Source organism: Dromiciops gliroides, chromosome 4 (genome assembly GCF_019393635.1).
Source record: "Dromiciops gliroides isolate mDroGli1 chromosome 4, mDroGli1.pri, whole genome shotgun sequence".
NCBI classification, from domain to species: Eukaryota; Metazoa; Chordata; class Mammalia; order Microbiotheria; family Microbiotheriidae; genus Dromiciops; species Dromiciops gliroides.
Genome location: NC_057864.1, coordinates 305,441,830 through 305,467,427, shown reverse-complemented (window position 1 = coordinate 305,467,427; position 25,598 = coordinate 305,441,830). Strand labels below are relative to the sequence as shown.

The 25,598-nt window shown below is 34.1% G+C and overlaps 1 protein-coding gene across 1 annotated transcript in view; it reads left to right on the top strand.

Moving 5' to 3' along the window:
* Window positions 1-24,696, top strand: part of IBTK (inhibitor of Bruton tyrosine kinase) — a 93,710-nt gene extending 69,014 nt beyond the window's left edge. Inside the window, exons 23-30 of the mRNA XM_044001957.1 lie at window positions 545-693; window positions 2,002-2,168; window positions 6,453-6,545; window positions 7,647-7,802; window positions 15,601-15,750; window positions 21,722-21,793; window positions 22,776-22,908; window positions 23,371-24,696. Of these exons, the coding sequence (XP_043857892.1) occupies window positions 545-693; window positions 2,002-2,168; window positions 6,453-6,545; window positions 7,647-7,802; window positions 15,601-15,750; window positions 21,722-21,793; window positions 22,776-22,908; window positions 23,371-23,502 (1,052 nt within the window). The 3' untranslated portion in view covers window positions 23,503-24,696. The remainder of the gene's footprint in view (window positions 1-544; window positions 694-2,001; window positions 2,169-6,452; window positions 6,546-7,646; window positions 7,803-15,600; window positions 15,751-21,721; window positions 21,794-22,775; window positions 22,909-23,370) is intronic.
* The last annotated feature ends 902 nt before the right edge of the window (window positions 24,697-25,598 follow it).

Genomic DNA, 25,598 nt, shown 5'->3' with positions numbered 1-25,598 from the left:
AGATAGTCTTTAAGAGTAATTGTGCCCCCAAAACTCTTTGCCATGTGGTCAAACCAGTGATAAACCTCCCTGATTTTGCCATAGTATTTGTTCTGAACTAGCAAGGAAGCTGTATAAGATAACATGCTTCTAAGGGAAATAGTAACTGTTGATAAAAGTTGGTGTTTCTCATGACTCTGAAAGAAAGGATTTCAAATCCTGTGGTCTAAATTTCATGTATCACTGAAGTTCAGGAAAGCATATGAATTTTATTATAACTAATTTGGGTTAAAAGTTAATTGTGGGGGCAGCTAGGTGGCGCAGTGGATAGACCACTGGCCCTGGATTCAGGAGGACCTGAGTTCAAAGCCAGCCTTAGACACTTAACACTTAACTAGCTGTGTGACCCTGGGCAAGTCACTTAACCCCAATTGCCTCACCAAAAAATAAAAAAAAAAAAAGTTAATTGTGGTCAAATAGAACTTTACATCCAAACACTTTATACCTAATATGATTTTATGCATTTTTACCTTTTTAAAATGTATTTTTAAATTTTAAACCATAGGCTTGGTAACATTGGATAAAACCAACTCTGCAGAATCTCTTCCAGAACTACTGACATCAGACTCTGAAGGTAGCTATGCTGGAATAGGTAGCCCTAGAGACTTGCAGTCTCCTGATTTCACAACAGGAATTCACCCAGATAAGATTGAGGTTTGTTTTGTAATTATCTACAGATTTGGGTTTTTTTTGTTCTGTTTTGTATTCATGTTTGCTACAAAATATCTGTGAATATACAATTTAACTGTCTTTTAGCTATTCCGTTATCCTAATATCTTTAAAGCTAACTCTTAGATGACTTAGATGAAGTAACTGATAGCAAGAATGGTTTATACATTTTAAAATATACAGTATTTTCCTTATATTTGTATATAATTATTTTTATACTTTTTCAGTGATTACTGGTTTTAGGCTTTGTGATCTTTACTGTATAAAATTCACTCCATATTTCAAAATAAAACTTTGATTTTGTAAGGGCTAAAATTCTAGCTAGACTATCTAAAAATCTAATGAGTGGTCACCATAAATTATAAGCTTTAGCAAAAGTTTAGACTTTTAAGTGTTTATTAAGGAGCATAAGAATTTGGTGAGGAGAGAGAAAGAAGCCAAGATTCCTTCATCTGTCTGTCTCAGGGAACCAGTATCTCAGCTCCACTCAAACTGAGGGCCCGGGCGAAATCCTTCTTCCTCTCAGAAATCTCCTCTCCAACAGGAAACAGGGCTGTGCGCGTGCGTGGGCGTGTGCGCGCGCGCGCGCGCGCGCACACACACACACACACACACACACACAGCTCCAAGCTAATTGGTTGGTAGCTCTGATTGACAAGTCCCACAGGTGGTTCTATAGATGTAACTTCCAGACGCTAAAGTCACATGGTCTCTAAATCCCATGCTTTCTCCTCATGGCGGAGCTTTCCTACAGTATCTCTCCAGTAGGGGGTGCAATTCCAATTCTCACAGTTTTAACATTCTTGCAATAAGTAAGCAGCAATTTCCTTAGGTATTTTGGAAAAAAAAATTCATGACTCAACTAGTTAACATTTTACTTTGAGAAAAATTAACCAAATTTGGAAATTTTTTGAAGTGGCACATTTGTTACAAAAGTAAGGAAAATAGAAGCAAAATTCAACACAGAGACTGGGCACAAAATAGAGCCCTTGGGCTTTCTCTGCATTGTAGCTATCCCCCCTGATTAATTTCTGGGATGGATCATACATATTTAGTTTTATGCTTCCAGAGTTTATCTTAATAGTTCTTCATATAATCCGTTTTATATTTAATACTTATATTGGAAGGAATTTTACATGTAAGCATAGTTATTTGAATAATGTAGAGAAATGTGCTAACTAGGTTTGAGATATGGTTGAATGTCTTAAATAAGTTAAATCAACTAGATTTTCTAGAATTTATAATGAACATTTTAAAAGAGATTTTACTGTTTGACTTTTTTTTAAATTTTAGGTTATGAAAATTAAAACATATGTTAATGGTGCATACCCTGTGCATTCTAGTGAATACATAAAACCATATGAAGAATCACCAGCACTTAAAATGTCTGTTCCACAGTCCATTCCCAGTAATCGAATCAACTGTGCAAGCTCTTCTAATTGGGTTGACAGCTCTTTCAGGTGGGATGCTTTTGATGTGTTTTAATTTGGCAGGTACAGCTTAATAGGATATTTTCCAGAATAGCCAGTTTCTAAGACTGTTTATTTCCTGACTTATAGTAAATCTTTTTAATAGTTTTATATTGTTATCTCTGAGACTTTTTTTTTCACATTATGGCTTCACTATATACCATAGAGGGACAGCCACAGAGTAAAAGCAGTAACCATCCTTAGATATTTATTGGTACCATGTAATGCTAATGAGGTATTCCAACTTAGCATCCAAACACATTCTATACACATATGTGCACACATAGGTATGTACGTATATACATGTACATACACACATGCCTTTATATATGTATATTAAACACAGTCTGTTTAAAACATACATGCATATTGAATCTGAGATTTCACCTATACAGGGATCACCTGGTGAAGAATTGTAGATTGGCTCCTATGCAGCGACTTAGAGTTTTAGACAATTACCTAATGATGTTTGTTTTTGAGCCATTTTCTCCTCTCCCATTCCTGTGATTCTCACAGGTACCCTACTACTTATCTGGTCATTCAGTTATTAGTCCTGAATGTTCCACTTTATAATTACTTTTTGCCCCCTTTATGCACTTAGTAACTTTAATTTGCATCTTCCTAACCTATACCCCAGTGCAAAAGTTAACTTCATACAGATACTCTTCATCTTTGAATTCCCATCTAGCCACTGTTGACGATTATCTGTTGGCAGTACTTAGAATTCTTCTTAATCTTTGTTCTTTTATTTCTCCCATCTTATCCCATTATATCCTCCCAGATAATCTGTCATTAGTTTTTAGAATGTAACCATAGTTCCTTCTGAGGAAGGAAGGTTTTAGAGAGGGCATAGAGGGCCAGTCTTCACAATGTGCCTTAAGCCATTAGGTGCATTATTAGATTTTGTGTTATTAGTTCTGAGTTGATTGTTGTCATATGTACCTTTATTTAAAGTTTTAATACCTTATTCATCATATATAGAGAAATAGATCTATACAAATCCACATATAAACATGTATCATTTTATTGATCTTTTACTTTTATATCACTTTGATTTTTTGTCTGAGAAATTTTTCCTTCCAGAGAGAAACCCTTATAACAAAGATTTTTTTAAAAATTGAAAAAGTGGAAAAGAAAAAAAACAAAAGCCAGTCAATACATAGAAAAAGCTTAGCATTATATTCAGTGTTTCCTACCTATAGGTCCTGACTTTTACACAGGAGCAGAGAGGTATTTTCTCATATCTTTTTTTTGAAGCCGAGCTTGTTCTTTATAATTTTGAAACATTGCATTTTGATTTTTTACTCATGATTGTTCTTTCCATTCATGTTGTTATAGTCATTCTCCCCCCGTCCCTGCCTCTATTTCCTTTTGATTCAGTTCATTTAGGTATTTGTGATTCTTTATTTTCTTCACGCTTTTTTCTTATAGTGAAGAAATGTTCCGTTATTTTTATGTAAAACAAAAAGTAGTTGTCTTTACATTTTCATTCATGGTTTTCATTTAACTTTTTTTGTGTCATGGAAACCTTTGGCAATCTTGTAAGGCCTATTTACCCCTTTTCAAAATTATGTTTTTAAATGCATAAAATACATAGGATTGCAAAGGGAACCAGTTATATTAGAGCATAGTTACTAAAATATTAAGTATATGGACCCCAGGTTAAGGCTTCTCACTCTAGAATATCATAATTTATTATGATATATATTATATAGCACATGAATGTTACTTATTTTCTTTAAACATACTATATTTGATAGATAATATAATATTTGAAAAAAAAAACCTAAATCTTTTAAAATGCAAGGTAATACAAAAATCCCATACCTATTTGGAAATTTCATGAATTTTTCCTCTACCTCTCTAAGTTTATCTTCAGAGTCCTTTTTGAGCACCTCTATGTCCTGAGACCAATTCATATTTTTCTAGGAAGCTTTAGATATAGGGGCCCTGATGTTGACATCTTCCTCTGAGGGTTCACCTTGATCTTCCTTGTCACTAAAGAAACTTTCTATGGTCCTCACCTTTCTCTGTCTGCTCATCTTGCCTTTCTTTTACTTGTCTTTTAGTTCCTTAAAGTGGGGCACTGTTTCAGGCTGCACTATCCCAAGCTTCAGAAGGTCTCAGGTGGTATGATTTAAGGAGGAGCAGGTTTTTCACTCACCTGGCCTGTTCCCTGATCCTTAGATGACCCCAGATGTGTTGTGGTTGTCAGCTCTGACAAGCCTGTACCCCTCCCCCACCTGGGCCACTGCTACTCAAGCCTGCCTCCTGGTTCCCAGTAGGGGTGAAAAACCCAAGTTCTGCCTCAGCACCAGCATAGACCCCTCTAATCTCTCCCCTGTCAAGGGCTTAGCCCTCTCACCAGATTGTGAGCTTAGTTCCAGACAACACTGGTGCTGCAGCTGATTCAGGGGCTCTGGGGGGGTCTCTTTCTCTGGTAAGGCCTTCCTGGGACTGGATCTGTGTCAGAGTGACTGTGGGGTTGGGTTCCACTCCTGTCTCAGCACAGCAGCTCCCTCCTTCCAAGCTGTCCTTTGTTGGAAGATGATTTCAGCACATTCTTCTGTGGGTTTTGCTGCTCCAGGCATTGTCCTATGGCATTATTTGGATGTTTTTTGGAGTGATCGCGTCATGAGTTCGAGAGCTCACTGGCTTTCCTCCACCATCTTTGGAAATCTCATGAATTAATAAAAAAATTGTTACCAGTTTATTAAAATGACTCATTTATTTAAATAGTTCAGAATCTGGATTTTGATTATTTCATTTTCATTTTGGAATTAGGGATTTGGGGACCAAAGAGTAATAATTGACTCTCTATCAGATTTTATAGTATTTTCAAAGCCCTATATAAACTTATTCATTGAATTCATAAAACTTTTGAGAAGCTGGTCACACATAGTTTTCTGAGGTGTCCTTATAAAAGAATTGTAATTTCAGCCATATTTGCTTGTTCAAACAAAGAACAGAATGACAGAATAAAGGAACTTTGTTATGAGCACTAAGGTACTCTTACAGTTCTTTTCAGTTTTGAGAAATTAATAGGGATATGTACAAATATTTGGGTAACATTTGGAAACATTCGAATTCCAAATGCCAGAATTCAAGAAAATTCTCATAATAGTTTATCTTCAAGTCTACAATGAGTCAAGATTTCTTTGTGTTTCAAGGATTTCAAGTCCAAATGCCTTGAAATCCACTATCATAGATAGCACCATTTCTTACCTCTCATATAAAGTATTTCTTGAAATTAAATGTAGATGTTTTTCTATAGAGGAACAATCTATCAATCATTCCTCCTTACATTTATAAAACATTTGAACGTTTATGAAATATTTTCCTTCCATCTTTTTACACTAGGTAGTACGTGTATTATCCTCATTTTGCAGATGAGGGAACAAACTCAAAGAGGTTAAATGACTTTTTAAGTATACTACAGATAGAGATTTGGATCTAGGTCTTCAGAGATTTGAACCCAGTTGTTCTTACTCCAAGTCTAGGAAACTTTCTGCTCTACCATTCAGCTGTTCTTACACATTTGTAACTTATGAGTTGTTCTTAAGTCCTTATTATAGGAATATTAGTTCATACTAACAATTAGAATTTTTTTAAACAAGAAGGAAAGCCAAATAAAATTATAGTGGTTAAGTTACATTGTTTGCCAAGAGGTATATAGAGGATTTTCTGTTAGATTTCAAATTCTGAATCTACGAAGGTAATTCAAATAGTTTTCTATTATCAAGTAACTTCTTCTAGTAGATATTTGACTACTATTGTGAGAATATTCTAGTTTCTTTAAGGGTCCACTTTTACTTAATGTTAACTTGTTAAGTGTTTTGCATTAATATAAATAATTTCTGCTTATTAAAATTTAAAATGGAAAAGAAAGGAAATGATCTGCAAGGTCCTCTTTTATCTTAACCAATAAAAATTTAATGTGGATTCCTGTGTGGCATGCCATTTGACCAAGAAAACTTAGCAATCTTTCCTTTCCTTAACTACTATTTAAAAAATAAGAGTTACATTTTAATTATGTCATTTAACATGGTAATGACTTTGAAAGTATTTTTGTTATGTTATTTATACATACATATATAAAGAAAGGTTTTATCTGAAACATTCTATTTGAGGTTTCCCATAATTGAGGAAGTAGACATAAATTATACATTTGATTACCAATCTTATATATGATTTAGACAATTTCTGTGAAGGTTAGAAACTGGAATGTAAGTGAAAATGAGTGTCTTGAAAGGTAACCTTTTTTATTTCATTCAGCCCGGTCAGCCCTCCTGCCATGGATCTTAGAACCATTATGGAAATTGAAGAAAATATGCAAAAGTGTGGAACTACACCAAAGACAAATTCAAGGTCAGTTAGGAGACGATGTAAAAAAAGAAGAAAATGTCACAGAAAAGGCAGTATTTTAGATTTACATATATTTATAATTTTCATTTATTTTTTGCAATTAGAAGTATTTTGAATTTAAAAAATTTTTCATTCCTTAAGGAGACATGACACTGACATTTTTCAATATCATTGATTAATCACTATTGTGCAAAAACACAAAAGAATGATTGGATTAGATGACTTTTCATGCCCTTGTAACTTTAAATCTATGAACCTATGTATGATTTCTTATTTCATCCACGTATGAATGTGAGAACTTGTTAATTAGGGCAGATTTATGACTTAAAGGATAAGTCATTAAAGGTGACTTCTTTCTACATTCATCCAATTAGCAAGTGTCAGACAGGATTTGAAACTAGACTTTCCTGATGGTAAGCCCAGAACTCTATCCACTTTACAATGTTGTCTCTTTAAGAAAATCAGTCTTTTTTTTTTTTTTTAATGTAGTCATGATATTAATGTAATTGGCTACATCTAGTTACTGTGTGCTCTTTAGCCTTCTTTGTTAAGTTATTTGATTCACTAACAATTTAGCTATCCTATATATTCCTTTATATGTTTTATAGTGTAGAAAATGAGAACTCTAATGGATTTGTATCTATATACAGTTCTGCTCAAAGTTAGAAAATGAACTATTTGGTCTTTTCCTTTTTCTGACCTTTATTTTATAGTTAATTCTAAATTATTCAGCATTTCCAGTGGCTGTTTTTATATGCTATCTTAGTGAGTTGAGTTTATGGTTTGAGTTTATATCCTGAAAAATATACCTTTCCTTTAAAATCAGCATTTTGGTATGCTTAATTAGAGATACTAAAGATTCAGTGATTGTGAATAGCAAAACACCTTCATATCTAAAGGTACTTAAGCATTCGTAATAGAGACCTATATAGTTACCTTTTAATCCTATAGAATATTTTTATCTTCACTATTACTAGCTTCAGCATTTTAATTTTACATCAGTAAAATCTTGCCAAAGTAGACTAGAATTCTAGTGATCCTGTTCAGCCTCCTTTAAATATCAAAAATAACATTTTTTTTCCTGGTGTTCGATTTAATTTGTAGCAAAACCACTTCTCATGGGATTAAACTTTCTCAAAAGCAAAGAAAAATGATTGCCATGGCTGCCAAGGAGAACAACCCAGGAATGAATAGTGTGGAAACTACAGTCATGACCACTCCTTCTATATCTGCAAAAGCCACAAAACCAGGGAATGCCTGGTATGTTCTTTTACATTAAAATAAGCACAACTGTATATTTTTTTTGCAAGAGGATTTTCTCTTTCCATTTATTTAAATCATCTTTATTAAGATGTACTTCTTTAATCCTTTTGTTAGTATATCATTGATATTGAAATTCATTCTGTTTTCCATTTTCAAAAAATAGATAATTAAGGAGATTATATTATTTTATATATTTTAATATATCTTTATGTATTTTTTATTGTCAGTATGGATTGGAAAACTACTAGTGATGGGCATTGGACTTCAATTAATAAGCACTTATTAAGCACCTACTGTTAGTCATTGTGCTAGGCTCTAGGGAAATTAAGACAAAAATGAAACACTCCTTCCCCTTTATTGTAAGGGAGACAACATATACATGTTTTAAGCAAAATGGGGGCAAAGGGAACAGTAGCTTCTAGAAGGGATCAAGAAGGGTCCCAAGCAAATGGTGTTTGAGCTGGCCTTTGAAGGAAATGAGAGATTCTAAGAGTTGGAGATGGAGAGGCATTCCAGGCATGGGGGACAGCCTGTACAGAGCTTCAGAGATGAGAGATATGTCAGGAGTGAAGGGTTTCTGAAGAGGAGTAATTTATAATAAATTGGAAAGTGATTTGGGGCCAAGTTATATAGACATCAAACAGTGGAGTTTAATTACCTTAATATTATCCTTTTAATCAAATTCAGAAAGCTGTATAAGTTTAATATATATTTTTGTTCTTTGACTTATTTTTTGATAGATTTTTATTGATAGTTTTGTTTTTTTCATTTTTACCTGTGTGTATATATTACATGTTTTATATAGTATAGTATAGTGTATTTTGTAATATCAAAGCACTGGGAACAAATTATATGTCTCATCAATTAGGGAATGGCAAAATAAATTATAGTACACAAAGGTAACAATACTGTTATAAGAAATAATGAATATGAAAACAGAGAAGCAAGGAAAGACTGATATAGAATAAAGTAAAAGTAAAATAAGCAGAACCAAGAAAACAAGATACCCAGAGACTACAATATCAAGAAGTATATACCAATGGAAAGTGATCAACAACAAGCTTGGTTCCAAAGATAAGATATATGACTTCATCATGTGTGTGTGTGTGTGTGTGTGTGTGTGTGTGTGTGTAAACATTTATATATATAATTATAATTTTATATATGTGTGTATGTATGTATGCATATATGTATATATAAATATATTTTTATATGTATAATTTACACAATGCTTTAAGACTTGCAAATTTCGTTACAAAAGTTATCCTCACAGCAACCCAAGGAAGTAGTAGTTATTATCCCCATGTTACAGATAATGAAACTGAGGCAAACAACAGATAAGTGGCTTGCTCAGGATCACACATCGGAGGCTGGATTTTAATGAATTCTTCCTGATTCTGGTGCTAGCACACTATCCACTGCCACCTAGCTTCCTAAAGAATAGATAGACATATAGGTAGAAGAAGAGACAAAAATTCAGGAGAACCAACCAATACATTGAAAAAAAAAATCTGACCTGGTGGTCAGTGTTTTGTACTTATGAATTTGAACTCCTGTTTTTGGAGAAGAATGGGGAGAGATGCCTTATCCATATCTTTGGAACCAAGCTTGTTGTTGATAATTTCCAACATTCGCTTTCCATTGGTATGTACTTCCTGATAATGTTGTAATCACTGGGTATCTTGTTTTCCTGGTTCTACTTATTTTACTTTTACTTTATTCTATATCAGTCTTTCCTTTCTTCTCTGTTTTCATAGTCATTATTTCTTATAGCAGTATTCTTTTACCTCACAATTGTGTACCACAGCTGATTTTGCCATTCCCTAATTGATAAGAGTTTGATATCCAAAATATATAAGCAACTAATTGAAATATCTAAGACGAAAAATTATTCCCCAATAGCTCAAAAGATCTGAACAGTTCAAGAGAATTATAAACTATTAATAAAAATATGAAAGAATGCTCCAATTCAGCTCCTCTTAAATCCAGTGGTATATGAAAATCAACTAGGGGCAGTTAGGTGGTGCAGTGGATAGAGCACTGGCCCTGGATTCAGGAGGACCTGAGTTCAAATCCGGCCTCAGACACTTGACACTTACTAGCTGTGTGACCCTAGGGAAGTCACTTAACCCCCATAGCCACGCAAAAAAAACAAAAAACAAACACCAAAAAAAAGTAATGGGGGAAGCTAGGTGGCACAGCAGATAAAGCCTTAGACACTTGACACTTAGTAGCTGTGTGACCCTGGGCAAGTCACATTGCCCTGTCAAAAAAAAGAAAAAAGAAAAAAAATGTGCATTGTGATGTATACTGAAGTGGGTTTTTGTTTATTTTATGGTAGTTGTAAGTGGTTTCCCTCCAGGCTATTTGGAAAACCACAAATTGACATTATTTCTGTTGTATTATATTTTTATTTATTTTGTTAACTATTTCCAATTACATTTTAATTTGAATAGAGCAGCACTGGGAGCAGTGAGCTTGACGCTGCTCTTTTATTATTACAAGTTGATATTTAAGATTTGATCATTTTTTTTAAAGAAGAATCTATTCTTTCAAGATGTTCTTTCATATTATCTGTCATTGTGGAATTTGTTGGGTTTTTATATGTAGCCTTTTTCTCTAAGTGAATATTCCATGCCACTTTTGCTAAGGAGTAGAGCTCTGTTTAATTTTTCTGTGGTTACAGATGCCTATAAATGTTCTTCCATAAAGTTCCTTTGGCTGCTAAGATGGAAAATAGTGGTAGCCCAAAAGTTAGGAAAGTAAAGTATCAGTGAAAATGCTTTTATGATGGGTGAAAGAAAAATTGAAATAATTTAACATTTATTTCTTAAATCAAGACAACAAGTATTACTAAGCACCTACTATGTGTCAGAAGCTGTGCTAAATTCTGGAATTACAAAGAAAGGTGAAAACAATGCCTGCTTTCAAAGAGCTCACAAGCTAATGGAGAAGACATTATGCAAATAAATATGCATATATATATATTTATATATAAATATACACACACATATATATATGTATATATTACACACACATGCATGAGCACACACATACACAAACACATGCATATACACAATAAATTGGAGGTAATCTCAGGAAAAAGGTCCTAAGATAAAGGCAGATCAGGAAAAACTTCTTGCAGAAGGTGGGATTTTTAGCTGAGGTGTAAAAGGTCAGGAAATCTAGGAAACAGATAAGGAGAGAGAGTTTTAGACATGAGGGAGAGCCACTGAAAATGCCCAGATTTAGTAGATGGAATATCTTGTGTGAGGAACAGCAAGATCAATGTTACTGGATTGCAGAATGAATGGTGAGGAGTTAGATATGAGAAGACTGAAAAAGTAGGAGAGGACAAGGTTATTAAGGGCTTTAAAATTCAAATGGGGTCTTATATTTAATCCTGGAGGTAATAGAGAACCACTGGCATGTATTAAGAGGGTAACATGGTCAGATCTGTCCTTTAGTAGGAAGATCACTTTGACAGCCAAGTACAGAATTACCTAAAATGGGGAGAAACCCAAGGTAGTTTATAGATAACCCTTGCATACCCCTATTGAGATTTAAGACATTTTGTGAGTATTAGCAAACATATTGTGTTCTCTTATTAAATTGAGATTACCCAGAGTAGTTCTGTGTGAAAATACAGAGCTATATCATCATTGACCACAAATCCCCAAAATGCTGTTAGGATAAATTTGGCAGTAGAGTGCTTTTATGCACACAGCTATGCAGTTTTTGTACTCCATGGAAATGAGATACTTGTCTTGGAAATTCAGCAGCTTTACTGGCAGTCATATCTGCCAAAAGGGTGGGGAAACTACTGGCACTTATTCCTGGTTAACTAAAGACACAGTATACTTTACACCATACTTATCTTTTTCTGCCCAAAAACCCTCCAATTTTTTGTTTTTGTTTGTTTGTTTTTGTTTATGAAGATTGAAGGATAACATAAAAGGAAAATTAGGTTCTTTGAAGGCAGATAAAATTTGTATCAGATGTACCTTAAGAAGTCCTATTACCCCCAAAATACTCATTGGGATAACATTTTCTTTGGAGTTTTTAGTTAATTTTTTTTTAACACAAAGGCTTTAAAGCATGGACAAATAATAATCTCACATTGTTTATCAATTAGGATACCCAGATTTCAGAGTGGAAAAAAAATTCAGAGGAAAAGTTACATGTTCAAAAATAAAATTTCCGGATTCACAGACTGGCAGCAGTTGTTCTTTTCTGTTAGTAGCAAAGAAAAAGGTAGTTGAAACAAAGTAGCAAGAGCAAGGGCCATTGGTATTTAATGGAACAGATTGGAAATATATAATCTATTATGTACCTATAATTTTGGAGGTCACACCTAGATGGTGGCAGGAGTTAGCACACGTGTTTCTCTCTGTGGTCAGTGTCAGAAATGGCTTTTTGGTCACCTTTCTTTTTGTGTTAAGAATGATTTTTTAAACCCAAAACCCAGGACATCTGGTGCCTACATAATCCCATATCTGCTCCTATGCCCTTCAGTTTATTAATAGAAAATCAGTATAATTTAGATATCTCAGGTTAAAAATAATTTTGTAAGAGTTTTTTTTTCTTTTTGGATACTAGAAAATAGACTTTAAAAATGGGATAGAGAAATCCTTAAAAGCTGCATGTCAGCTTACATTTTACTTATTAAGTTACATTATTCTCTTTTTATTAGTTGTTATGCCTTAATTTAAACAATGTCTCATCAATCTAAAACAACCATTAAACCTTTTATTCTGCATGGTGCTTCAAAAATAATGTTATCTTCATAGGCTCTTCAAATTACTTCATGTCTCATCTATCAGTAATAGCAGTAATACATGGTTGTTTTGGGAATCAAATAAGGTAATATTTGTAAACGCTTTATAAACCTTAAAACTTTGTATAATTGTGACCTATTATCTAAATTCATAGCTTCAGAGCTGTTGATCAGGCTGTCCCAGAATACTTAAGAAAGATGACAATTTAAGAATACCTTAAAGAACCAAACACGTTTTTGTATCAGTTAACAAATCTAGTTCTAAGCCTTTCAGACAAATCAATTAAGTTCTTCACTATTTAAGCACTGAGTTTGTATAGGTTCCATTCTGTGTTTAGGACAAACTGCTTACTATTTTTTATTATGAAGTTGTTTATTTTTCCTTCAAAGACCTCTTGAAACCCTCTCTCTATATATTCTTTAAAGACTTTCTTTATTAAATGAAAGTGAGGTGTGAATTTCCAGTTGATCACAAATTGATTCTGTGAACATAAATGATAATGTAATCAAGAGAAGCATAGATTAACATTTTCATAACTTTTCTTTCATACATCTTTTGTGTTTTCTCTTTGGTGGGAGTGTGGTTTGTTGATTGTCAAAATTAAGTGAAAATCCATGCCTCACTTTCACGTAATCATAAAACTAATCAAAGGGGAATTGGTAATTCAGAGGACTTCTTTTGTACTTTTCTAAGTAATTTATAAATTTAACCTTAGTCCACAATGACTGGTTTCCTTAAAGTATGAATTTCACATTTTGGGGGTTTATATGGTTAACATTTATGCCTTTTATTTAGATAACTTTATATTTTGCTTTCTAAAGAAAAATTCTGGTAAAAAAAATACACACACACAACAACAAACAAACAACAACCTGAAATTAGTATCATAGAACATATTCTGCATTTGTAGTCTCTTCATTTTTGACTATCTGAAGCATCCCTAAAGTCTTAAAGCCTCTTTAAGCTTATGTAAAATTGCACCAAGACTTTAGGGACATCCTGGATAGCAAGGGATTCTAAGAAAGGACAGTATGGTAGATAGTGCTAAGAAATACAGACCGTAGAGAGGTGAATACTAAGTTATACAGAATATCAGTCTACCACCACAGAACAGTAAAGATCACTTTTCTGAATTTCCTTTGTGTAAGTCTGAGGAAATGAGAGGGTAAGCTGGTTGTAATCAGTTCCTTTCATCACTTCAGATTTTCCTATAAATACATAGTCACTTTTTCTCTCCTTTCAGGCAGAATAAGTTTGTTTTCTTTGTTTAAATACTGTATGTTTGTGAACTCACAACCTTCCATACAGAGTTGATAAAATGAAGTACTTGTTAGATAAATAGCAGTTGATTCTTTGTATTTGATAAATGCTGGCAACTACAATAAAACTGGCTATGTGGAACTCTTAAAGTGATTCTTTTTTTTTTTTTGGTGAGGCAGTTGGGGTTAAGTGACTTGCCCAGGGTCACACAGCTAGTAAGTGTTAAGTGTCTAAGGTCGGATTTGAACTCAGGCCCTCCTGAATCCAGGGCCAGTGCTCTATCCACTGCGCCACCTAGCTGCCAAAGTGATTCATTTTTTATAGCTGAGTTTTCTAAATTATAGCTGCTTCTGATGAAAATATTTCTGAAGTGTATGTCTGATTTCTTACACAGAACATACTATATATAACTTGACTTTTGATGACTGAGTCATCACTGTAAACATTATTTATTCAGGACTCTATATAGAGGTTACCTTTCAGCCCCCAAACTCCTAAACTGTACTCATTGCTGGATTTTCAACATGGCATACTCATTCTTTTAAAAACTATTGAAGACAATACTACCAAACTCAGTTTACAATTTTAATGTTATACCAGGCCACCAAAAGGGTACTTTGTAGAACTTGATAAAAAAAATATATTTAAGAAACAAAAAACCATGGTTATCAAAAGAAATAATGAAAGCCAGTATAGCCAATATGTGTGTGTGCGCGCACCTATGTAATATATGTAATTATATATAACATGTATTATACATAATTATATATAATACATGTATATTATATATACATATATAGTATACGTACATGCATGTATCCAATTATCTGTGTGTGTATATCTTCATTGTGGTGTGCTAACTTTTCAAAACACGTCTTCTATAGTCTTTGACTCTTCTTGTTTGTATCCATTTCTTCCTGCCTTTAGTCATTTAGAATTTTATTTTCCCAAATTACATATAAAAACAAATTTTGACATCAGTTTTTTAAAACTTTGTGTTCCAAATTCACTTCCTCCCTCTCCCCCTCCCCAAGAACTCAAGCAATTCAATATAAGTTATGCATGAGTAGTCATGCAAAATACCTGCCTTTAGTCATAAAAAAGCTTTTTCTCCCCCCCCCCCCCCCCGCCATTGCTTTACAAAGACAGAGTTATACTGGAATATTGAATTTAGGCTTGATGGAAGTTTTGCTGAATTGCTTTTCCATTGCTCTAAATTTTCTTTACATTTGATCTCCTAATCCCCTTTTATGTCCCTAAATATGACGTCTAGCTTTTTATTTTCCATTTATTTGTAACTGCAGTGTTTAGCATAGTACCTAGATCATAGTAGGTGTTTCATAAATGCTTATCGACTCACTGATGGTGAGTTATGATATTCTTTTGAATTCATTACTTAAAATCACTGAATCTCTCTTTTTTTTTTTTTTTGGTTTGGTTTTGGTTTGGTTTTGGTTTGGTTTTTTTGGCGGGGCAATAGGGGTTAAGTGACTTGCTCAGGGTCACACAGCTAGTAAGTGTCAAGTGTCTGAGGCCAGATTTGAACTCAGGTACTCCTGAATCCAGGGCCGGTGCTTTATCCAGTGCGCCACCTAGCCGCCCCCTGAATCACTTTTTTAAAAACACAACTATGAAATGTCATTGTTAACATTATGAATTTTCACATTCTACATATTGTTGAAACATATCTTCCCCTGTGTGTTCACTGAAATGGTCTTAAAAAATAACTCAACATTTTGATGTGCCTTCTCTTATAGGACATCTTCTTTCAGTTCAACTTCCTCCAAGTCATTTCGGGATCTCTTACTGGAAGAAAAAAAAACTATTACAAATCACACTCCAAGAAATCATGTCAAAAAAGTTTGCTTTAAAGGAATTGAAGATTCTCAAGCTTTAAAATTTGTAAGGTAATAAAATAATAATTGCATTTTCCACTCAAGAATTCTATTTTTCTATGTTCTGCAGTATTTTAAAAAGCTTTCACATCTTTATATTTTGAAAAGGTTATATTTAGAGTAAGATGAACCTATTCTTCTAAAAATGAACATTTTCTTGCTAAATTTGAAGAAAATTCTGCCTGAAAATAAGCCTTAAGTGTTTTCTTTCCCCTCCCATCCCCCCATTCTCACTGTTGATTTTGTCTCCAGACATTTCATGTGTGAGGTTTTAAAGGATGAATACATATAGAAGGGTAACTTTTCTATAGTCAAAAGTCACATTGTTAGGTAAGTTTTCCTGTAATAGAATACAATATTAATATAGCTTTGTTCTGAGAAGTAGGTAACATTTACAATAAATAGAAGATATTTTAGTAAGCCAGTGTTAGTCATACTTATATTTCAGACTAGAAGACACCTTAGGCAACATCTATTCCAAATTATTCATTTTACAGATGACAAAAACAAATCCCAGAGAAGCACTGATGTGACTAGCCAAAGTGCACCTCCTTTGTTAATACAGACTTGTTGAAGGTTGGGTTTCATTGCTTGTCTAAGTAAATGGAGCATTTTAATATGTGTCTTTCAAATACTAGACCTTCCAAAAATCTTAGCTGAACAAACATAATTTAAAATCCTCCATTTGGTCTTTAAAATGTGGGTCAAACATACCTTTCCAGCCTTAATATGCATTACTCCTCACCTATTTTGCTTTTCAGTTAAACTGACCTTGTTCTTACTCACCCAGGAGACTTCATTTCCCATCTTTGTGCTTTTTTTTTTTTTTTAGTGAGGCAATTGGGGTTAAGTGACTTGCCCAGGGTCACACAGCTAGTAAGTGTTAAATGTCTGAGGTCGGCTTTGAACTCAGGTACTTCTGACTTCAGGGTTGGTGCTCTATCCACTGCACCACCTAGCTGCCCCCATTTTTTTTATTTATTTAAAAAAAATTTTTTTTTTTTTTTTGGTGAGGCAATTGGGGTTAAGTGACTTGCCCAGGGTCACAAAGCCAGCAAGTGTCAAATGTCTGAGGCCGGACCTGAACTCAGGTCCTCCTGAATGCAGGGCCGGCGCTCCATCCACTGCGCCACCTAGCTGCCCCCATCTTTGTGCTTTTGCACAGGGTGTCTGCCATGCCTTGAAGGAACTTCATCCTTATCCTTCTTAGAACTTTCAGTTTTCTTTAAAGCATGGCATAACTGTCCTCTACTACATGGGGTCTCTCTTGATCTCTCTAGTTGCTAGTGTCTTCCCCCACAAATTATCTTGGATTTATTATTTTGTATATAATTATGTGTGGATATTGTACATGTTTTCTACTTAATGCTTTTGAGAGAGAGAGACTGTTTGATTTTTGTCTTTATATCTCTACTGCCTGGTACATAGATTTTTTTTTTTTAAATGTATGAGGTATTTTATTTTTTCCGTTACATGTAAAGATAGTTCTCAACTTTTGTTTATACATGCTTTACAATTTCAGATTTTTCTCCCTCCCTCCCCCCTCCCCTAGACAGCAGGTAATCTGATATAGGTTATATCTCATAGATTCTTAATGAGTCTTTATTGGATTCACTAAAATATTTAAAACCATAATTTTTATCTATTGTTGAACTTTGAGGTACCCTCAAATGAATATTTTGCTGTGCATAGCTAATAGTATGTCCATTTCATGCTATGGAGAAACATTTGTTTAAATGTTGACTTGAAATATTGAGAGTTCTTGGGCTTGTTAATAAAATGTGTGCATTTATTGGATTATAGATGTAGGCACCTTAGAAGCTGCCTACATCCTTATGAATAAGGAAACCAAGGCCTAGAGATGTCAAGTGACTTGACTAAGGTTATACAGGTGGCAGAAATGGGATTTGAATTCATGTCCACTATAATGCTTGCCTCTGGAAAGACCACCAGGAGTCATCAAATCCACTCACAACACCATAGCTCTATTTACCTTAATCTTTGAAGATTTCTGGGGAAATAAATTTTTCCTTCCTCTGTAATATATTAATGTTATACAAGTTTCACAGAATACTTTTTTACATATGACCTAAATTTTTCTGTAGTTTAAAATGGAGAATGCTTAGAGTTATGAATAAAATAACCATTTAGTGGTCATGGTACAAATTAATAAATACTTAAGTGTCTACTCTGTGAAAAGTGCACTTAACTTTAATTTGCTCTGCTTTCGGCAAAAAACAAAAAACAAAAAAACCCCAACAATATTAATACCTTTATTTTTTTAGGTTTATTTCTTTTGGCTCTCCCTTCCTCCCCTGTTTGTCTTTGTGCTTTATTTACCACAAGGTTTTCACATCTATCAAACTGCATTTGAAAATTGAACAGCCTTATACGGTTCCATCCAGTGCAAGGAAACTGGTTTTTGGATGTTATATTGCTTACTCATCAAAAAAAATCATGCTTTTTAATGTTAGAATTGCATTTCTTATAAAAGTAAGCTTTTGTAATGGCTTTGTAATGATTGGAATGATGCCACCTACTGGAGACTTACTATAGGAAAGTTCTGCCATGATGTGAAGGTCTTTGAGGGCAAGACCAGGAGTCTTTTCTTTGGCGTCAGGAAGTGACGTTTGCTGGTGGGAGGAGGAAGGGGGAGCCGGGCGCTCTGTCTCTCTCTCTTTTCTGGAGGATGCTGGTGGAGAAGGGAGCTAGAAATACGCTCTCCCTTTAATAGATAGATGAATATAGGCCTTTCTCTCTCTCTTTACCAAATTCTTATTCTCCTTAATAAATGCTTAAAAGCCTAACTCTTGCTAAAGCTTATAATTTATTGGCGACCACTCATTAGATATTTTAGACAGACTAGCTAGAATTTTAGCCCTTAACAACTTTTAATATACTGAATAATTGGATTTCTTAGAACAGATTTTTGATGTTGCATATAAATTACTATTTATATTTTACTTTGGCTTAAACTTTTTTTTTTTTTGGTGAGGCAGTTGGGGTTAAGTAACTTGCCCAGGGTCACACAGTTAGTATGTGTCAAGTGTCTGAGTTTAGATGTGAACTCAGGTCTTCCTGACTCCAGGGCCAGTACTCTATCCACTACGCCATCTAGCTGCCCCTTAAACTTTTATATTGTTTTAAATACTATCTGTGGAAGTGTTCTTAATTGAACAAATAACATTACATCTAAGAATTTTAATTTAAATGGAACTGAAACAAAATACTTGTTCAGTAATTGATCACAAGAGTATACTATAGCATATTAAGGCTACTAATTATTTACTTTTACATGACTACTTATTTAATAACAAATAAATAAGCTTTTCCAACTTTAGAAAATAAATTTGTACTTTGTGCTATTGTAGTAGAAACTAATACAATGTTATGTATCTATTGGGTATTCAATAACTGAGCTGTTTTAAATAGCTATATGATGTACATAGATAAAGGAATACTAGGAAGAATATTGTTAAAATATATATTGGGCTATTGTTGTTGTTTTCTTTTGTCTTCCCAAATATGCTGACAGAGGGGGCAGCTTGGTGGCGAATTGAATAGAGTGCCAGGCCTACAGTCAGGAAGACTCATCTTCCTGAATTCAAATCTGGCCCCAAACACTTACTAGCTGTGTGACCCTGGGCAAGTCACTTAACTGTTTGCTTCAGTTTCCTTATCAGTAAAATGAGTAGGAGAAGGAAATGGCAAATCATTCCAGTATCTTTACTAAGAAAATCCCACATGGGGTCATGAAAAGTCAGACATGACTGACTGAACAATAATATATTAATATAAATGGGTCCAATTAAAATTTAGCATCATGACCTTAATTTATGAAATAGAAAAATGATTCATTTAAGAAATATTTTTTTGAACACTGATTGTATATAAAATATTGTGCTAGAACCCTATAAAGGGTACAAAAAAGGTATAATCAAGGATCCCTGTTCTAAAAGTACTTATAGTCTGTGGGGGGAAAAAACACAGATAACAAGTTAAATATTAGTACTGTACTTAAATATAAATTCAAAAATGTTAAATGCAGACCTTGTATTTAATTATATAGCAGCAATACAGAGATAACACAAAGCTCATGGGATAACTGCTGCCAGATGAATGTTTTGTAGGTACTTTATTTGGGCTGAAAAGAAAAGGGAAGGATTTAGAGAAATGGAGAAGAGTCTGGAAAGTATTCTGGGTCATCAAAAAGCAAAAGCATGGATAAAGGAATGCTTATGGCATATTTGGTTGACAGTGAGTAAATCATTCAGGCTGAAGTGTAGAGGGTTTGAGTAGGGAAATGGTGGATAATTAGTTGGAAATGAGCTAACATAATAAATAATAGTCATTCATTTTTTCCCTTTTTTAAAGGGCATCTCAGGAAGTTCCACAAATGACCTGAATTCCCAATCTCATTATAGAAAGCATGATTTTTCAAGACTAGTAAATAGTTTTAAGAATAGCACTATGTGGGGGCAGCTAGGTGGCACAATGTATAAAGCAGTGGCCCTGGATTCAGGAGGACCTAAGTTCAAATGTGGGCTCAGACACTTGACACTTACTAGCTGTGTGACCCTGGGCAAGTCACTTATCCCTCATTTCCTCGCAAAAACAAACCAAAAAAAAACCCCAAACAAAAACAGAATAGCACTATGTCCTTGTGTGTTTTAGAGAAATCTTCAACTTTTGTTTATTCTTATAAATTTTTATTTGATGAACATTTAAAAATCTTCAGCACTCTCTTTTGCATAAGTTTTGTTTTTGTTTTTTGTTTTTTCGGGGCAGTGAGCGTTAAGTGACTTGCCCAGGGTCACACAGCTAGTAAGTGTCAAGTGTCTGAGGCCGGATTTGAACTCAGGTCCTCTTAAATCCAGTGGTATATGAAAATCACTAGGGGCAGCTAGGTGGTACAGTGGATAGAGCACTGGCCCTGGATTCAGGAGGACCTGAGTTCAAATCCAGCCTCATACACTTGACACTTACTAGCTGTGTGACCCTGGGCAAGTCACTTAACCCCAATTGCCTCACCCAAAAAAAAGCACTTGTGATTTCATTTAGTTGTTTTGTTTATCTCTTTCAAATTTAGTTGAAGGTGTGTCAATTGACCAAATACCATTTACAATAGTACACATTCTGTTGGTTAATTTGTGGTTGCTATTATTGACCTTTTTAAGTAATTATAATTGGTTTGGTAACATTCTGGTATCCCTTTGAAAGTGATAGACCATTTTGGTAGATTAACCTGACATAGCTTTCATTTCTTTGGTTATTATCTTGGAGGTAGTTTGGTGCAAAAAGAAAAAAGCGTTACATTTGAATGCCCAAAACACTCTACCACTTACTACCTATGTGACCACAAACAAGTCATGTAAGCTTTTGGGGCCTTAATTTTCTCATCTGTGAACTGAAGAAGTTGGGCCAAATGACCTCCAAGGTTTCTTCTAGTCCTATATCTGTAATGTTAAGAACTTAGTGACATGATGAGATCTTCATGATATGATGAGAAAGTGAAATAGAAATTTAGTGCATTACTATGCATATTATTAGTATTAGCAAAAAAATATATATATTATAATCAGTTCCTTTCAGTGGTATAAGCTCTTTCTGCAAGGCCTTTAGTAGTATTTTTACATTTATAGGTGATAATGATTGTATGTTCTTTTGTTGGATTTCTTACTCAAATTTCAAAGAGAAGGCAGGGTTGTATAGTACACATAAAGCATATCTCACTGATAGTTGTCATAGCTCTGCCACTACATAAGACATGTCTTTTCATATGAATATGAATATTTGGGGCATCAGTTTCTTTAAAAAATGAGGGTGGTATTAGATAATCTTCTAACTCTATAGATTTTTGATTATCTGGAAATTATTTAATTATTTATTCATTTTCTCATTGACTTAGAATTTCTATTATGTGTTTGTCAGTATCCAGTGCCAGATTATTTTTATAACTGCTTTTTTGGTCTTTGTTTTGTAGATACTCTACACGAAGTAATCCAGCATCCGAAGGTGACCATACTTCAGATTTACCACTGCTAGAGAGTCCCAAGTAAGGTCGAATTAACTGGTTCTAACTGCTTTTTAGATCCTCCAAAGTTGGGTTGCTAACTAAGCATAGCAAAAGGATTTAATTGAAGGAGGGAATGAAAAAAGGCGCTTGTAATGACTTGAGGAATGCTGTCTCTTTCATGATTTATTTCAGGTTCTTACTCCTGGCTAATAGCCTTATATTTTATTCCCATTTTGTCATGAATAGAATGATAGCTGCCACTTATTCCTCCTTTTTCGGTCTCTTCCCTCATCACTTTTGAAGCCATTAAATTTTTTTTTTATTCTGAGCTAACTTGTTTATTTTTTGAAAATAGCTAAAAGGTATTCGTATAAATAAAACACTGATAAAAAGTAGCATATAACATGAGGCTAGGCACTGGATGGACCTGTTACTTTGAAAACCTTAGTTTGGTTGTTTTTCAGTTGTTTCTGACTCTCTTTATGAGCCCAATTTGGGGTTTTCTTGGCAAAGAAACTACTGAAGTAGTTTGTCATTTCCTTCTCCAACTCATTTTACAAATGAGGAACTGAGGCAAACAGGGTTAAATGACTTGCCCAAAGTGTCTGAGGACAGATTTGATCTCATGAAGATGAGTCTTCCTGACTTCAGGTCCAGCATGCTATCCATTGAAGCACCTAGCTGCCCTGCAGACTTTAGAATACTATGTAAATGCTAGCTGCTGACATCATCATCATTGGTTATTTCACTGGTATTGAGAAATGCTGGATGTGGAAACTCCCTCTTCCAGTTTAGGTTATTAGCACTTTCTTTGTAGCTTAGAGTCTTAGAGTTCTTAGATGCACCAAGAGGTTAAGTGAATGCTCCAGGATCACACAAACCAGTATGTGTTAGGTAGAGGACTTAAATTCAGGTCTTTCTGGCTCTAAGACCTTTATCAAGCTGCCTGTCCCTAAAGAACATATTTTGTGACATTGCTTTCAATGATAAATGAAAATTCATAATAATTTTTCTCTTGCAGTCCTTGGCTGTCCTCATCACTGACTGCCCCTCCTGTGAATGCTCCTGTCACTTTTGCAGCTATCGTGGAGGAAGAGCTTCAGCAAGAGGCAGCTCTCAACAGGATTCGAGAAAAACCACTGGCCCTGATCCAGGTAAAGGAACAACTCAAAGCTTAGCATTAACTCTTTAGGAAATGATTATTTTGTAGGTTTTTGGAAGCAATCCCTCAGATCAGGCTGCCAGATTATAATGTTAAATAACACATAAAAACAAAACTAAATGGTCCCCTTGTATAAATATTAATGGGGAGGGGACAGTATTTGGGATAGATAACTTAGAAACTTTAAATTGTGAGGAAGTTTTTTTCTTTTTCTCTTAATGAAAGCACTTGCAACTTAATTCACCAAATGATTATTATATACAAGGAAATATGCAGGAAAGAGACAAAGTAGATGCAACCTGTCCTCAAAAAGCTTAGTTTGAAAGTTTGTCTGTTTTAGCACTCCAGTTTTTAAAAAAGTGACCATCACAGAGTTAGCAATAGCTATCTTTCTAATTGATCTCTACAACTTTTAACTTGAGTTTAATTTTTTTCCTCTTTATTTCCTTTTTAGGTTGAGGAACGTGCAATACAAGACTTGTTGATCCACTATGAGGCATGTGGCAACCCTGATGAGTTTGTCATTGTTGAAAGGGCACCTCAGGGACCTATTGCTGTACCTATGTGGAACAAGCATGGTTACTAATCTATTACAGATTAGATATGCATACTTCATGCTCTTATTCTTTATAGTAGAAAATAGGCTGAGGAAAGAATTCTCATAATATCAACAGTTCATTCTGGAATAAGGGAAGAATTTAATTTGTCCATTGCAGTGATTTTAAGTATAGTGTATAATCAAAAGGAGATTTCAGAAGTGTGTTTTTAGTAATTTTTTAAAAAGTGTATGGTAAACGTTTATCCATGTTAAGTTTAAGTAGAATTATTTAAGTTAAAATTTCAAGTAAGAGGAAGGATAAGTGATAAAAATGTAAAAAGTGACACATCAAAAAAGATAGCTTCCATTTGAGAATTTGTGATTCATAGTTTAGAAGAATTTGCCAAATGTTTCTTGGTATGCTTATTTTTAACACAAAATTGATATGTTTGAAACAGGGACCCTAACCTTTGCTTCCTCAATCTACTATTAATGCCAGAGTTTGATGATAGCTACATATAGGGGTACATTAAGTAATGAATCTGAAATTTTGGATACTAATACTTCACCATAGCCCCTGTTTTCCAAGTAGTTAAGAATGTCCTGGGTTCCCCTGGAGAGGTTTATTCTTCTCTGTAATCTCAGCCTTTGAACACAGTGGAAAGGAAGAAGGAAAAAAACTATCTTGCATAGCTGAAGTTAAAATAACTACATTTCACCAATGCATTTGGGAGCCCCACTGTCTTTTAAGCCTTTTTGAAGTCTGAGAGATTATCACTTTCTCTGCGTGTTAAAAATTTCCAGAATGAATGTTTAATTATGGATGTATAAAATGACTAGTTTGAAAGAGGGTTGAGAAATGGCTTTGCAGTATTGTGTATACAAACTTTTCTGTGCCTGGTTCATCTGAACACATTTATATTAAAAAAAAAAGTTTATTAGCCTTATAGTAGACTGTTCTCTTTGTCTGCATTTGAATAGGTTTAATTTTAAAATGTTTGCCATCTTGGTCAAGATTCTGAACAGAGTAAAAGAAAAAACTACAGAAGTCATACATATGTGGAATAATGGACTAAATAACACACTTTATTAGAATTAACTTGTATTGGAAAGATATATAGCTGCAACGCACTAATGATTTCATGTTCTGTACCAAAACCAAAAAAAACCTACCTTCAAACACACAGAAACACAGTAAATATGGAAAGCAGAAGTTCAATAAAAAGTTAAATCTTGATTCAAGCCACTGTGTTGAGTATTCTTACTAAGTTTGTTCTCTGGGAAATACTAAGTATATTTACAAGTTGATATATACCATTGGTTAAGGGTGATAAATAAGAGTTTTTCAGATGATTACCTATTCAAAGTATCATTTCCTATACTTGTAGGTAAGTTATAAAGGATAAAATGAATTTTATTTCCTTTTACTGGAATTTATACTAGTAAGGAATATACGTGAAACCTAAAAAAATAATAATACTTAGTGTGAACACAAATTTATTCATCATATGGTGGAACCAGGAATCCCTGAAAGTTAAAAAAGCCTGAACATAAATAAGATGGAGTGATACTTTTATCAAGAAGAAGCTTAAACAAGTATAGAAGTAAGTAAGCAAATTATTGCTTCTTTTCTGTGTGAAAAAGTTGGCGATTTGGTGTTACCATATGTGCCAGTGTGAATGAGGAGTGTCAACATTTCTGTTACAAAACTTGTTAAGTTTTGGGCAAATGAGCAGATAGAAGAGGACAGGATTAAGTTAAAGTAGCACTTCCCCAGGAGAAACTACAACATGGGCATTGTAAATGGGCAATTTTCTGTATGGATTCTGGGAGTGAAAGTAGGGGGACAAAATGCTGCCACAAAAAACCTAGTATGATGTGTAGTGAAGTGAACAGAACCAGGAGGATGTTGTACACAGAAACAGCAATATCGTTAAATGAACAACTGTGAATGACTTGGCTGTTTAAAGAAAACCAACGAAGAAGTTTATCTTAAAAGTAAGAGGACTAAGACAATCCCAAAAGTTTAATGATGAAGCAGACTGTCTGCCTCCAGAGAAAGAACTGCTATTGATTGAACACAGACTGAAGCATGCTATTTCTCACTTTCTTTTTTTCCCCCTTTTATTTGAGTCTTCTTGTAC